Source organism: Nicrophorus vespilloides, unplaced genomic scaffold, assembly GCF_001412225.1.
Source record: "Nicrophorus vespilloides isolate i.1.1-1 unplaced genomic scaffold, Nicve_v1.0, whole genome shotgun sequence".
Taxonomy (NCBI): domain Eukaryota; kingdom Metazoa; phylum Arthropoda; class Insecta; order Coleoptera; family Silphidae; genus Nicrophorus; species Nicrophorus vespilloides.
This window is the reverse complement of record NW_017097798.1, coordinates 67,419-84,486: the sequence shown is the minus strand read 5'-3', so window position 1 is coordinate 84,486 and position 17,068 is coordinate 67,419. Positions and strand designations below refer to the sequence as shown.

Genomic DNA, 17,068 nt, shown 5'->3' with positions numbered 1-17,068 from the left:
AAAAATAATTATCGTAGTCCTGTATTGAACAATTTTTTATGTTTAACAGTCGAAGTTTATCTGGACATATGGTTCCTATAGGAAAAAGCTACTGCGATGGTGGACCTTCTACAAGAAATTTTGGATGAACGAATAATTTAGAAAAATGGCGCCAGGCATCTTTTCATTAGGCTACTTGAAGAGGAACAATCAAGTCAAAATCCGACGTTTACGACCTGAAACATTTCGTACGGTCATGAAAGATAACAGTATAACATTAGTAACAACAATAGTATAACATCCTACATTTTATCAGTAAGATGGTGGTCATTTGTTCGATGTTGTTTTTCTCATATAAACCAAAAAAACTCGATTAATTATATTTTCATGTAAAATAATAAAAAAAAAACATCTGTTTCATAAAGACTACGCTGAATACAATTTCATTTGGTGTATATATTTCAAATAAAAATTAAAATACTATTCATACTTCTCTAACAAGCACAACCATTAAAACTTCGTTTAAAAGTTCATATAAAAAATACACACATTGATAAATATTCAATATTTTGAGCTTTAGTGACTTTAATTCCAGAATATTGTAATAGTATCAACTTTCTACAATATTTAATGCAACAAAAATAACAAAAATAAGTAATTATAGATATAAATGAATAAAATGACATTTCATTTGATTTATTTTATAGTCTTTAAATTTATCACATATTGAAGTACATATATTTTATTATTGAAGAAGTTACCAGTTAAAAATATTCAATTGGTATTTGTTAGACTTACTAATTTTCCGATTAATTGGAAAATACAAAAAATAACATTGATAATAATATTTTTATTTTTATAGTCAGCAAAATGTATATAAAATTATATAAATAATTACTGATGATAGAAGTATAAAAAGAAGTAGATATAATAATATTTAATTTATAATAAATATAAATAAACAGATCCAAACTTTGGATTATAATAATATAAATACATACAATTCCTAAAAATAAACAATTAATTCTGACATATTTTTCTGCCGTACAAATTTGCGTTATTTAACATATATTATTTCATCAAAACATGCATTGATCCATATTCTTGACATTTTTATTCCTCTCTTCCTATTTACACGCTGTTCACTTGTATGTACGAGACTTTTTTTCATTATGAATATGCTGCTTTTGTCACGTCTAGATTGCAGCGGATGATATAGATCTTGTTGTCTGCACTTCTATAGGATATTTAAATTGATATAATAAGGTACGATATATATATTGACCATCTTCTATATAATATATTGTATTTAATCATAGATAATATAATTAAAATTTTATTTTATTAAAACCTTATTAAATCAAATGACGTATATATTTATTTTAAAAGATATCATTTTAATGCAGCAAAAATTAATAAAGTTTGATGATAGATTATCACATTGATTTATATCATGAAAAATGGACGGAAATATTCCGTTCCGCCAACATTCCGCATTGTTTGAAGCTGGACTAATGGAGGATTTTAAAAGCGCATAAAAAATAGAGAGTACAAAAAGAGATTTTACTATATATAGTGTACTGACTGTGCCTCACAAATCGATGAAAGTAGGGACATCAATAATGCTCAACTAATTTCCTTTTTAACAATGATCAAAGGTATTAAAATAATAAGCCAGATTTTCTTTTGTCGTGAATTGAAGGAGAGAACAACAGGAGATGTCTTTAACGTTGTAAAAATGTCATCTTGATTTATTTTTTTGCGAACTGAAATAATATCTTTCTTCGATACCAAAACTTCTAAAAGTAATATTTCTCAATGATGTATTTGAAAAGTTGAACGTTTTAATTTTGAACATATAAGGAGCAAACCAAGATATTATCACAATTACTGGAAAATTAAAGGCAAACTCACAGTTTCATTACTTCTTACGTGTAGACCGTTTTCCTAAAAGATTTGAAATATTGCCAGAAGTACAGAAGACAGTAGAAAACCTCTCTGTATCATTTTCTCAGTATTTTTCATCACTTGATTATCAACTGTACAAGTGCGCCATCAATCCTTTTACAAAATACGACAGTCCTGCCATTGACCGAGAAAGAAAATTTAATTTATTTTAAAAACGATGCATAAATCTTCATTTTCTATGCTTGAATTATCATAATTTTGGATTTCGCTTTGATGCTCATATCCACAACTACTACAGCTATTAAATCTGTATTGCACTTTGGATCGTCCTATCTTTGCGAATAATTTTTCTTGGCATTAACAGAAATTAAATCGAAAAACGAGAACGGTTACAAATAGTAGACAAGGAGTTACGTGTTTATCAAATTTGGATCCGCGTTTTGACTTAATTCTTTCTTGAAATCAAGTGCATCCTTGTCACTAATAGAATTATTATCTATATTATATGTTTGATAAAATAATGTTTTTTAAGAATTTATCTATTTTTATTGTTATAGGTAATATTGTTATAGGTAATATAATTAAATATATTTTCTCATTCAATTATTAATATCTTTAATGTAAACGGAGAAGTAATATATAAAAAATCAAAATCCGTTAAAAATCTTACTCGTAACGCATAACAATTGTTCCCTTGTAAATTCTATTCCCAAAGAAATACTCAAATACAATTACAAATAACGTATATTCAAAGAAAATTATATATACATTGTTAAGGAGCGTGAATCATCTTCATCTTTTCTTCTATTATAGAATGAATCAACCCAGATTTGCAAAAAAAAAACTAAATAATTAGTTAATCATTTATGATACATAACACCACACTCAATAAGTTCATAGGATGACTAATAAAACAACAACTTTTGGGCAATATTCGACTTTATTCATCAACATAGTCTTCTTCAATATCATTTATGTATCACACATTCATTCCAACTCTTCTCTAAGATTTCTACATCTTTCTTGTAGAACGATTTATCTTTGGTCTCAAAATACGGCTTTCACCCTTTAGTGTCCAAATACTTTTTATTTCGCTTGGATAGCTCCAAACAGCGTTCGGAATCATCAACTCGTTGGTTTTGGTTCACTTTGAGCTTAAACGCGGTACCCATTCAGAACAAAAAATTCTCATGATTAAATGTTCATGCAAAATGACGAATACACTGCCTTCTGATATCTCTGACTTTTTTATATTTTCGGCAACAATTGTCGAATTTTGGCAAAATCAGCAAACCACTTCTCTACCATTTGACTCGAAGGAGAAGAGTCCACTAAACTATATATCATCCTACTGACTTATTGAATGAGGTATTAAATAATTATTTTAAATTCTTCTTGCTGCTTTTGCATCGGAGACACTTTTGAAAGTGTTATTAAACTTTTCTAAAAAAAAATAATCACATAATACGTCTGAGCACAAGTTTAGTAATTGATATTACAAGCGCAAAATCAGAGACTTTTCTTCTTCTTGTCACTCGTTAATGGATGTTTCACTGAATATTTTTTGAAAGCAATTGGATTTCAATAGATATATGACTATTTATTTCAAGCTTGAATATAATGCTCGAAATTATTCATGTGCATATTAAAACTATATATGTTTATAATAAATTGACAATCGTTGATATTAAATCGGAATAATTTTAATCAAATTAATCCATAGTTATTAATAAGACTAAAAGCCGATCTCGATTCATTAAATCCAGGAACTAATTATACCAAACTTTTAAACCCTCTTCCATCCAAACGCGTTCAATTTTTTTACCATATTAATTGCTCCAATTATTAAAAAAGCAGACATAGCGAAAACTAAACTAATTGCATTCGTCCACTTACTTCTGCTTCACTCCATCTCTCTCTTACACTCTACAAAGTGCACGCTTTCATATTCTTTTTTGCAATCTTCATCTCGATTATGGGCACTGAAATACGAACATTATAATTGAATTCCAAGTTTCTTTCTTGCTATAACACCGGTCGCACCGCATTCACTTTTCTTGATCGTTTTTTTATTAAGTTAGATTAAATAATTTCCTCATCTAACGTTGTTTACCTTGCTGAGAAAAGAATGAACGTAATAAAAAAAATGTAAAATAACATAGTAAAAGCAAATCCTTTGATGAAAAGCCAAATGAGATACGTTTTGTTGCATAGCAAATGTCCTCTCTTTCTATGTCCTTTTTATTCCTTTGCACGAGATTTTATCGTTGCAGCTATCGTGATCACATTTACATTTGATGTAGGCAACAATATATACGTCCCGCGAGTTTAATAAGCTTCTATTAGCTTGAATAAATGTTTGCTTCGTTTACTTACACTACATATAAATGTAAATTAGTATATATATAATGTAGGTTTAGGAATTTCAAATAAAACATAGTAATAAATACTGGATGCTTCCTCGTACTGAATAAAAAAAATACGGAATTATTGCTTTAATTGTCAAAGTCAATTTTTTCGAATATACTTTATTTCATAACTGATTGATATTACTGATACTGATTGATTTGTAATTAAATTATTTTAGATAATCGTCATCTAGTAAAATATATTTTACAAAGTACAACATATTTATCGAGCTGCATATTCTTATAAATAGAAAATATAAATAGTTTTACAAATATCCCGGACTGTTTGAAACCATTTGATAAAAAATAAACTTGTGTACTATTTTTTATAATTTATTTCTATTTTACTGATTTAAAATTTAGTTTATTTTGAAATTTTCATACCAACCTTAATGATGCCGGACTATTTGAAGTATTGCTGGATTTATATATATATATATATTCAAATTCGACCCGTTCAACACTAACCTTAGTAAATCTAAACAATTCATTTCCTATTCTTTATACCAAGTACCACCTTTCCTCACCGTAAATGATATTGCTTTGGTCCCTCTGTTTATGTAACATGTGTGGATCTATTGGTATTGAAAGACCCTAGAACACGTAGCAATATAAAACTTTATGTCGCGCAATCATTAATCATTTGTAAATCTCTTCCAGGTGATGCTTCTGCAGATCCACCAAATGAGATTCTGAACATTCAGAATTTATTTGAAAAATTTACAATTAGATATATATTTATTATTATACAATTATTAAGCTAAGTTATAATTATAATATAATTAATAATTAAAGTAAACCTTCCCAACCATTTCATTAATATTGCCATTAATATAATTGATGTATAATTTTTAAATTTCTTAAAGAATTTTGCATTTGCGTAATTAAAATAATTGTATTTGTTCGAAAAATCTTACTTCTTTTCAGCGTTTGAATGAGGTGGTCGAGCTTAATCGGTGAGCGAATAAAAATAATAGGAAATCCGTTCGGAATCCTCGGGTCGTGGCAATATTCACGAAGTGGCAGTAACCGAAGGCATTTCCGTGCCCAAATTAAAGTGCTTTCCTTTCCTCTTAATCTTGCATTCAGTTATTTTCATACAGAAACAAAGTATGCGAAATCGTTTTATTGCGTTCTTATATTTGGATTAAACTGAAAATTTATATGCAACATTTCAGCGCTGACATTTTTTTTTCTTAATAAAATGTAGTTTGTAATTTAATTTTCTTGTTCTGATTTTTAAAATTGTATTATGCATGTAAAATGTGCAGGTGACACATACATAATTAATGCAGAAAATATAGGCAACAACTTAATTAATTCGTTAAACTGCTCGATTAGACAAAACTGAAAGTCCATAATTGCATAAGGCTAAAATTACAAAACAGTAAAATTAGAATATACTAAAAACAAAAATTGTTTCAATCTCTATCGACCACCAACATTCTTTCGATAATTACCAATGACAACTTGGCGACATATACTCAAAAACATATTTTTAAGAAACTTACAATAATTATTATTGCAACAATACAAAAAAAAAACATAATTTAACATTTCCATACAATAATAATGAAACAAAAAGTAAACTACTAAAAAGGGCAATTGACCATAAGTCTTTCTGCCCGTCCAATAAATATTATTTAATAATTTACATTTTTTATTACTTTAATTTGGGTCAAAGAGGTAACCGAAATGTTTCTTCTAGGAATAAGTATATGTAGCGATTTAGTAGAAAACTAATTGAGGCGGTATTGATGATGACAGCTTAGCATATATGGGATGTATCCCAAGATGAAGATGAAATATTTTTATTATCAAAGCACAAATTTGATTATTAAAAAAATTATAAAAAAATAACCAAAAAATTTCAAAATTTTGAAAACAAGCTATAATAAGGTCTATTAACATAAAATTTTAAAGTCATGGTGAGAAAAGGTTAAGGCGCGAAAAGATTAAATTGTAAAAACCCTCTGTATTTATTTATGAAAATCCAGTTTAAACCGGTTTTGTAGAAAATTTGATAGTCGAAAACCAATTTTTTTAAAGTTATTGTAAAACTATTATAACTAGAGTTATTTGTTTCTTTTTGTTCATTGATGACTACATCCACGAGGCGCTCTCACCAATCAACATCAAGGCAACCAATGTTGGTTACTATATATTGTAGTTTACACATACTATATAGCACGAGTGGCCAAACTGTATTTTATATAATATGATTCAGATTTTTATACATTTTTACATTCCCAATATTTTCAGATAGATAGATATAACCCTAGCTGCAAAAAGTCTGACCACCTCTGCTATATAGCGATATACTTTTACGTTAAGAGCTATTAACGGCAGTCTTTCCATCCTAATATTTATATATTATCATTATAATAACAGAAATACAAAATATTAAACATTATTCCAATTGGATATAAAATAGAAAGTATTTTAATATGAAGGAAAAAAATATGATTACTTGCCCATTGTAATGATTAATGTTGTTTTTTGTTGTATACTAATAGTTTTGTAATTCAAAAATAGTTGCTAGTAGTACTAGTAATAGCATTTTTTTTTATTATAAAAACTTTTTGTGACTGTCATTATTGTGAGATTTGAAGTCTATGATTGAATATTATTTATTGCTAAATTATTTCTTGTATATTAAGGATCTAATCCTTCTATATTCATCATTGGAATGTATGTAGACACTAATTACTAACGGTTGTAAATCGCGTGGAAATTGTTCAAATTTATTTAAATATATTTACAATGTATTTTATATAAAAGATAGCTGAACTAATTGTCATATTTTAGTTTTTTTTTTGTGTATGTATATATATTTTTTTTAAACTTACATATTATTTAAGTTTTTTTGTGGTTCATTTAATGAGTAATTTAATAGTTTTGTGGTTGCGGCTGCGCTGGCGGTTGTTGGAAATAGTTGGTAAAATAGAATGCTGCAAAATGGCAAGATGTATAGGGTTGAGGCCCTGAGACGTTCGCAATTTGAGCGGCTTCAGCGAAAGAGTAATCTAATGCAGGATTCTGGATTTGTGGATTCTGCATTGAATGATGACGATGATGATGATGATGTGGCGACTCTTCGCCGTTCGGAACTGGGTACAGGCACAAGAACGGCACATACATATGCATGTGATCCAGTTGATTTGAAGCTATCATAGAATCGTTGGAACCGTCGTAATATGGCGTTCCGAAATTATTTGAACGACTGTCCATATGTTGTTTGTATTCGACTAAGTGCTGAGGCGTCAGGTCGTCCTTGTTCAATTTCAGATGGATCATATCCTCGCGTATAAGATCCTCCTCCGTATTACCAATGGCTGATAGGTTGCCGAAGTCTTGCTGCTGCTGCTGTTGTTGTTCAGGAATACCTTTCTCTAGCATGTACCCAGCGAAGATGTTATTATTTTCATTTTGGAACCACTGCTCCACCTCAATCTTGCTTTGAATGAGATCGTCTTTCACGCACTTGCAGCGGTTGCATATGTACTTCTTTTCGCCACTCCCATTATCAACAATTTCGGACAGCTCGACCAAAGGCTCCAGTTTCTTGACCTCAGGTAGCGGAGAAGATGTGCAGGTCTGGATACTCTTCGAACTCAGATTGATTTGATCAGTATTGGTCCCCTGATTGATTTGCTTCGTCTTCTTTGGCGTAGACGTCGAACAATTGCCACCGAACTGACTTGCCGAAGGGTTTAACTTTGGTTTAACACAATGTTTCGTATTATTATCGGAATATCTATTTTCTATATAAAAAACAGTAAATTAATTAAACATAACTGAGACAGGCAACTAAACTAATTGAATATACCTTTAAAATCACGTACTTCACTGTGATGATTTTCATAATGGTTCTCGTTATTACTGAACCTTCTGGGATTGGTGTTCCTCCTGTGATGAAATTTCCTTCTCCTCTTGACATTATCGTTTCCATAGTATTCTCCCTTTAAGAAAATAATTTAAACAAATAAAATTTCAAATGAATCAATATTTCATACACACCTTACGATTATCAGAGTAATTATGGTTCATGGTTGATTTTTCAAATATTATCTTTATCTGATGCAGTAAAATTAATTATTTTTCAAATATATTTTATTAAATATTAGTTAAATAGTTAAAATGTTGAGTAGTAAGCCTTAAAGATGTTCTTCACTTATATATTGTGTAAAAGTACAATACACACACTCTAGGAAATTCGATAGAAATTAAAATTTTGTTCAATTATTATGTTTTTTGTATTTTTTGCAAACTCACCTCGCTAGAATAACGCGCAAAATTTCTTCAAAATAAAATTTGCGAACTGTTCTTTAGTAAAGTTCGCTTTACTACTAAACGTTCGATTTTTAATGCCGATAAGAAAACGAAAATATTCTTTTTAATCAAAGAGAAAAAAAAACTGAATACATTTTTTTATTGTAAAACTTTAATACAAATAAATATAAAGCAAATCAAATTAAATAAATATATCAAATATAAATTGTATCTTTTATTTACATTATTAGGAAATATTTTTGTATCATCGAAAATGGTAAGTTTTAATGTACTTCCATTTGTTTGATAATATTACATATCATATGTTTGTTATAAATATTATTAATATCAGCCAGAGTTTTTCTACCCTTTTCTTATTTCATTTAAACTCAATAAATACTCAATATTTTGAGAATTAATTAAACTTAAAATATATTGCCTATAAAGTGTAAAAATATTTTGTAAAATTACGGAAAAAAATCCATTTTTTATAATACAAATGTAAAAAATGATGTACTCGAAAATACATTTATAGACTGTAATAAAATCTCACCTACAATAACATTTCTTTCGATTACAACTCGCTTTTGAAACGGTCTCCATGCTTGAGATTTTGAATTTATATACTTCATCGACCACAAGTGAAAATGGAATATTTTTGAGAAAATATATGGATTTTAAGTTGATCAGGAAATTGGAAAGAGCTTATCATTAAATAAATCATTATTAATTTTGAACTGTGAATGGTTGCATTATTTTTAATAATTATATAAGAAATGTATTTGAATAAAGGTGGTATAAAACGTTATTATTTACTTTATTTTAGACCAGTTTTATTCAATCTTTTTTTATTTTTATACTTGAATATATAGTTAAAATTTTGAGCACACTTAAATTACGATGTCCTTTGGATTTGCTTGAAAATTATTTTTTTTAATTTTCGCATCACACCTAAGATCCTTTCACAGTCTGATGTGCCGTAGAATATCGATTTAGTCAATTAAAATCAAATTATTAAATAAAATCAACTTATAAAATCAATCAATAATTTGTAATTAAAAACTAATTACTTTTTTTGTTTGAAGTTGTTCGAATTGGTGAATAAAATAAGGTTAGTCCAATTTCCCTATCTGATTTATGTTGGTAGTAATTGCGGTAAAATGAAAAACGTCTTGGTCCATTTATATTCCGGTGCCGGTGTGGACGACGAGCCTTGGACATTAGCATATCTGATTCCCTTTGCATAATCCTGAAAGGAATGGGGACCAGTTTAAAAGGAATAGATGGGAGAAAAAGCGGAGAGATTCGTCGGCGATGGAACGAATGCATCACCACCCTCCATCCACCGCTAAACTTAAATTAGAAAACGAGAAAAAGTTTTGATGTTAGGCTCAAATAGAATGATATGTCAAACGGATGGGACGTCGATAAGATAAATAATACAAGATATCAATAAGAATCGCTTTGCTCCGAATCTTTTATGCATAGAACATTTATGTATAGAACATTTGATTTGAATAGAATGAATGTATCAAAAATAATACAAAACAAGAAATAAATGTTTTACTCTAAGAAAAACTTTCTTATCTACTATATTCTTAACATCTTAAAAAGAAAATATTATATAAATCAGCAAAGATGTATATATAGTTTATTTTATTTACGAATACAATTATTAAAACTAAACAGTTTGTTTTTTGCGACCACATTTCTAATTATCTAAAAAATATGATGAACATATTTTTAGTAAAAACGATAAATTTTAATATTCTCATTCTCATTCCCATTATAAATGTAAGATAAGCACAAATATTTTATACAAAAATTACAAATTCAGTTTATACTAAATATGACGTTAGACTATTGACAAACTTTGAAATAAACAAAATACTCAAAATCAATATAGTAATGATTATAATGAACTAAGTTAAATTTTCTATAATCAGATGGTCACTCGCTACACTTTTTTTATTGAATTGCTAAAGTATGTTTAATTTAATAAGTTATATTAGAATATACAAATGTCTTAAAAAGTTTGATTGTGATCGATGGTATGATTTGTTTTCATACTTTGGATACAATAAATTCGTATTCGTAATAATAAAGTATTTCCTTCACGGAGCATTGTTTCGGAATTGCGGTTCAATACATTACGAATCGAGAATGCGGAAACAAAACAACCGATAAAATTTCAATAATAAAGTAATCGCTATACTTGACATCGTTGAGTTTGTGAGCTGCTCTTAGCAATAACAACAAAACTTTCGGCCAACTTTTTCCATCGTCAATGGTCCTCTCCTCATCAGATTAGTTTTTGTACTGGTTGAGAAGCGATCTCCACCGCTCCTATTTTCCCGTTCCGTTCTCTACATTGTTTCCTCTGGCAGACCTAAATCAATGCATCATGGTCTGACTGCCTTTACGGCCTTTCGTACGAAGCGTATGTGCACGAAATAAAACGCGCGTTTTAGAGTCCTTGAGGACAAGCAAGCTAAGTGCAGGCACACGTCCAGCAACTGGGTCACAATTTATATCAGCGTATTACCATCGCGTTAAAAGCAATTTACAAATTAAGAGAATTAGTTCGTGCACCAAAAGCATACATTTCTCCTCATCGGATGCTCGTCTGCACTTCGTACTTCATCAAAATGTATAAAACACACTTTGTTGTAAAGAGCAACACGGTTTTATATTATCTTCAATTTATGATCCACCCTGGAAGATTTAATCTTCTAAATTAAGGAATCTTTTCGGGTTGTTCGACACGTAAATAAAGCGGCTTTTTCAAAGTATATAATATATTGTAATAGTATACATAGTATTATTATTTTTATTCGTTTCGTAATATTTTTTTGTTCTCTTTCATAGTTTCGTTACGAAATCAATTATCTTCTAATATGCGATAATACATAGGTATAGTAATTAATAGTAGTAAAGTCTGAAATCGAAAACATCTGGTTTACACATATTTTTCTCCTTTTCAGAATTGTTTGTAAATATTATAAAATCACACACAGAATAAAAAAGAAACAAAATATGGAGAGATAGAAAGAACAACAAATGGCACATGTACACGACGAACGATCCTTGACACATCATCTACGACATCCATGTAAATATTAGTTAGTGTTTCACATTAATTCTTCTTTTTTTCTTCATTTCTCTTACAATCTATTCCTGCAATATTCCTACAATGCTTAAACCTCATTTATGTAACGATATAAGTACTTAATAAATATTATGTACTAGTTAATAATAATTAAAAAAATGTATATACATATTGGGAAGGGGATCAGTAGAAAATGGAACATTTTCATGTATCTGGTGACGGACTAAGGGAATGTGTATTGTTCTTCAACGTGGGGGGGTTGGCTGAACTAACGACCGAAGATCTCAGGAACTTTTGCAATGCTTGCTCCCTCTGAGGTGCGGAGCTGCAAGGTTACTGGAGATGTACCAAGGCTGCAGCATTCTCTAAATATCCTCTTCTTCGCTGTAGGGTTCCACGGCTTCGTACGCTAATGCGAATCCTTTACTGTGAATAGAGTCGTCCGTTTTGAATCTTATCAACAAAGCCTCATGTGTCGAGATGATATCAGATGGTTTCTGAAAAAATATACAAATTATTAAACTAATTACAGTAAGTTACTTATTACTAATTTTGCACAACTAGTAATTGGCAAATGTGTTTACATAAAGTTAAACAAACAAATAATTTTCATTTTATTATACTAATATTGTAAGCTCAATGTTACAAACTCAAGTATTATCTTTAAAACATATTGCTTAACGTTTAGAAACGTTCCAATTGTTCCATAATCTTTGTATATTTTTCTTTTCTTCTTATCAGTATTTTTGAAAATATGATATTATTAATAATAATCGTTTGATATTGACACCATTTTAGACCATAGCGCCATAAACTGAGGTAATCATTGAATTTGTTTACAAATCTTAAAAGGTGATATTACGAGTAAATGATTATCGTCCAAAATCCTTCTAATTGGTGTAATAAATTACACAGATGTTTTTATATTTTGCAAAAAAAAAAAACAAGTAAAATTTAGGTATTAGACAGTGTAGAATAGACATTTTTTAATGAAAGCTACAATTATATTGAATTTGATACATGCATATCTAATTTTTTGCACACTTGAATAATGATCTCTGTTATTTATTGATTTATTATGTATTTAAAAAGTGTAGATTGTACAAAATATATAGATATTTTACGTACATTATTTTACATTTGCACTTAATATATTGCACTTTATTTTACATTTTATCTGGAAAATACTATTCAATATTTATGATAAACATTACAATATTGTCACTTATAAAAAATGTATTGAAAGTCGAGTGATTTCTACTGATATCTAACATTATTTCACGTACTTTTATATATATTTTGATAATATAGATGATGTGTCTGAGAATTTCAATTTTTGAGTGTCAATATAAAAATAACTTATGCAGTAGAAACGTTTCTTTTGTTTATAAAAATATTTATGAAAATATCTGCACTATATAGTTTATAGAAGATTCTCAAGTTATTTATATTCATGAAAGTATTGCTACGACCAATTAGTTTATGTTATATAACCTCGATGATTTAATTATAACAAATCTGTTTAATCAATATACCATAAGAAAAGTTCTTCAGAGTGATTGGCAATTAAGATTTAATTGTTTTGTATTATGCTACTTACATTACTGCCGCATACTCTTCCATAGGAAGCACCGCTGGAGTCGAGACCACTGAATACCTCGACGTAATCGTATCCGCAGTCTTTTTCGTCCTCTAGATCAAATGTAACAAACATGAGATGAACATTCTGGCCTTGTGGTGCTTCTATTGTCCAATCGCAATCAGCTTTGCTCTCGTAAAGTGAACTTCCATACTTTGCGTGAGAATAAAAATGGTGTCTTTCCGGGGTGGCCAAAAGGTGGCCACCGCAGGCAGTCGAATGGGTAGCTAGGAAACCTTTCCTCTGAACACTCGCATCAGACTTGAAGACCATGTACATTTGGTTCCCAGTCGCGACTATGGGATGGGGCACTTTGGACCCGCAGAAGCGACCCAATGTATGATCATCCGGCGAATCTCCATCGTAAAAGACGATATGATCGTATGAACACTCTTGGTGGGATTCCATTTCAAACTTATCGAAGACAATCTTAATCCGATGACCGGGGGTTGTGGTGAACTTCCACACGCAATCCTTCCTGCTCGGATAGTATTCTGGGTAGTTGGGACTTGTGATCTGTCCCACGGACTCGACGATCTCGTGCTTGCAGCCGCCTTCTTTACAATCCCGCTTGTTCTCGTGCAGTGTGAATCCGTTATGACACGTGCAAACGTACGATCCCAGAGTGTTCAAGCACTCGTGCTGGCAGCCTCCGTTATTTATCGCACATTCATCCATGTCTGCAACATAAATTTTTAATAAGCTATTTACGAAATGTACGAATTCGTGCACTTACCGGTGAAAAAGACGGCAGCAAATCCGGACTTCTGCACACTCGGATCCGAGCTGAAGGAGATCCTCATGATGTTTCCATCGGAGGTGACGGGCGCTGGGATTTTGCTACCGCAAAACACTCCATGTCTGTTCAGCTTATCATCGCCGGTTTTGCTGTGCACCTCGACCCTGTCGTAATCGCACTGCTGCTGGTGAAGGTTGTTACCTTCGAGGTCGAAGTGGGTGAAGTTCAAAGTTATCCGATATTGCGGAGGAGCGATTATCTCCCACACGCAATTCTTGTTCACGGGATAAAAATCTGGGAACGACGGTGACATTATCGTTCCGTTTTGAACGTTGAATTGTCCTCCGCAGGCATCTATAAAATAAGAAAGAACATAGATTATTTAGGACAGTCAACAAAGTATTAAACGAGCTGCATATATCCATTTGTACATTGATGTATTTAAAATGTGGTAAGTCAATTACCTATTAATATTTTCTCGAGAATATAATTATTTCTGATTAATTCAATGTTTAACATTTCATCAATATATATTTAGTAATTAATTACTAGCAATGGATTATATATGGCAACCAATTACTAATATCTATAATAACACAAGTGTAGTAAATAATAAATCAAAAAATCGAATCATAGTGAAATAGTTAATTAGCATAATAATTAAATAAAATGAATATTATTGTAATACGACATAACTGAATTTAACATGGATAAAAATATTGCAAATTACAACAAAATCAAATTAAACGTGACGGATCAATAGGTCATCAACCTAATTACATGTATTTGGATTCAGTTTGCTTTTATTTATTTACATTTCATTAAAACTAAAACTATGTTATTCATTAATTCTTCGTAAATTTAGATTTCCTTTCAACTCAGTGTTTTTCAACTTTTTCAATTTTTTTCAATAATTAATAATACTGTTAAATAACAACAATTTAAAATATCGTCCAAAGAATGTTATAAGGTCAACACAAACAAAACTTTAATTCAATATTTGAAATATAGAGCTCATTAAGGATCTTATCCACCAACAAAATAATACCGCCATTCCAGAAACTCAATTATATGTGAATGTATGCGCATAGAAGATAACATAACAAATTAATTCCAGTTAATGGTGCAGTGTTTTGGATTATCGTATTAGTAAAGACTATCATACTATTTAGTAAATAATGTTTTGATTATGTTGAAATTCATTGAGTATAGCGTAAATATGAAGTTGGTTTGTTTCTCTAATACGAATTAAGCGTAGATAAAATAATGTATATTTTAATTGCTTTCATTCACGTACATTGAAAGTTCACGAAGTAGAATTGATTTAATTATTCGTTTATGCGGAAAGCCTTTTGTTTACGCCCTCACCATTGTTTGTCTTTCTCGAAAGAAATTATCTTTTATTTGTTATTATATACACACAAATAACAGTGCACCAATAATAATTGACATTGTTGACCTTATTCATTGTCCTATGGTACAGTATTTAATACAGCAAATTATTGAATTTCAATTGATACTGTATCAAAAGAACAAAATGGTATTATGAATGCCAATCATACACAATAATTGTTAGGTATTAATTGAATAATGTAATCGATTTAGCTGCTGCAATATGTAATTTCCTGAAATACATTATCATTATTTTTAATGTGTATTGTTTTTAGACGCAATATCGTTGAAAGGTCAGCTATTTAAGCTACTATAATATTATAAATATTATATTGGCTAAAGTATATATCATAGATTATATCTAACAGATCAACAAAAAATAACTGTACTTAAACCTTATCCAATTAGCTTGATACATCCATAATTTCAATTGTATAAATATTATCCAAATTCTCATCAGTTTACTAAAATGATTGTTAAAAATATTTCACTCTTTATTTTTAGATATTCGACGAAGGTTTTTACCAAAACGAAAAATGAACAAAATTGCAGCGTATTGAAATAGACATCTCACATAGATATTAATGTTCTGAATGAATTATCAAAAATTCTAATAATAGGCAGCAATACTTGTTGACAATTATGAAAATCGAGATAAAATTAAATAAATGTTCAACAATTTGTTGTTATGATTATAATAGTGATTTAATACTGAAACAAAAAGTGTAAGAGTGTTTACCTTCACAATTTTTGCCGTCAGAGTGCAATTCGTATCCAATTCTGCAGGCACATTCGTACGAGCCCAAAGTGTTGACGCATTCCTGGGCGCAACCGTGATCGGTCATGCTGCACTCATCATACTCTTTCATGAAGGTGGCCGAGAATCCGCCCTTCTGGACGGACATGTCCGAGACGAACTTGACTAGCAGATGGTTGGAAGTGGAACGGATGTCGGGTGGCAGTTTATAGCCGCAGAAGACGCCAAGCAGCGGACTCTCCATGTTGAGGCCATCACGAACCTCGACGTAATCATAAACGCAATTGTCGTGATTCTCCACCTCGAAAGACTGGAACTTGAGCGCGACTTGGTAGTTCTCCGGCACAGTGAGCGTCCAAACGCACTCCTTGTTGACCTGGTAGTCTTCGGGGTAGTTGGGCGATTCAAGATGACCGCCGGATTCTAGATCCAACTCTCCGCGGCAGACGGCTATCACACAAACGCACATCTGTGGTTTATTTATTATACTGTGAGCGATAACTATTAAGTACCTTCGTAATTTGCGGTGAAACCGCGATGGCCACTGGGATTCCTCGTAACATATGTGACCAACATGCGACTGCCGGTGGATATGATCGAGCCCTGGATCTTCCCCGAACCGCAGAACTTGCCCAACAGCGTGGACTTGTGCCAATATCCGTCCCGTATTTCAATGTAATCGTCGGAGCAATTCGTTGACTTTGGTATATCCAACTCGGTTATGTTCAGCACGATTTTCTCCCCGTGGGTGGCAGTTATTCTCCACTCGCATCGCTCTCCGCCATCCGGACCCTTGGACATCAAATAGTTCGGTGATTGAAAGACCGCCGTGTTCGCTTGATAAGTGTTTCCACATTCTACAAAA

At 30.7% G+C, this 17,068-nt stretch overlaps 2 protein-coding genes across 2 annotated transcripts in view; both read right to left on the bottom strand.

Moving 5' to 3' along the window:
* Positions 1-7,120: 7,120 nt before the first annotated feature.
* Positions 7,121-8,636, bottom strand: LOC108561028. Its single transcript, XM_017918791.1, has 4 exons — positions 8,571-8,636; positions 8,316-8,502; positions 8,125-8,257; positions 7,121-8,059 (listed from the first exon to the last, which is right to left on the bottom strand). Exons 2-4 carry the CDS (start codon positions 8,343-8,345, stop codon positions 7,185-7,187), a joined length of 1,038 nt encoding a protein of 345 aa, XP_017774280.1. The 5' UTR covers positions 8,346-8,502; positions 8,571-8,636; the 3' UTR covers positions 7,121-7,184.
* A 2,740-nt stretch (positions 8,637-11,376) lies between these two features.
* The window catches only part of LOC108561029 (tolloid-like protein 1), a 36,925-nt gene continuing 31,233 nt past the window's right edge, over positions 11,377-17,068 (bottom strand). Inside the window, exons 7-11 of the mRNA XM_017918792.1 lie at positions 16,716-17,060; positions 16,186-16,653; positions 14,052-14,408; positions 13,277-13,995; positions 11,377-12,173 (exon numbers count right to left, since the gene is read on the bottom strand). Coding sequence (XP_017774281.1) covers positions 12,042-12,173; positions 13,277-13,995; positions 14,052-14,408; positions 16,186-16,653; positions 16,716-17,060 — 2,021 coding nt within the window. The 3' untranslated portion in view covers positions 11,377-12,041. The remainder of the gene's footprint in view (positions 12,174-13,276; positions 13,996-14,051; positions 14,409-16,185; positions 16,654-16,715; positions 17,061-17,068) is intronic.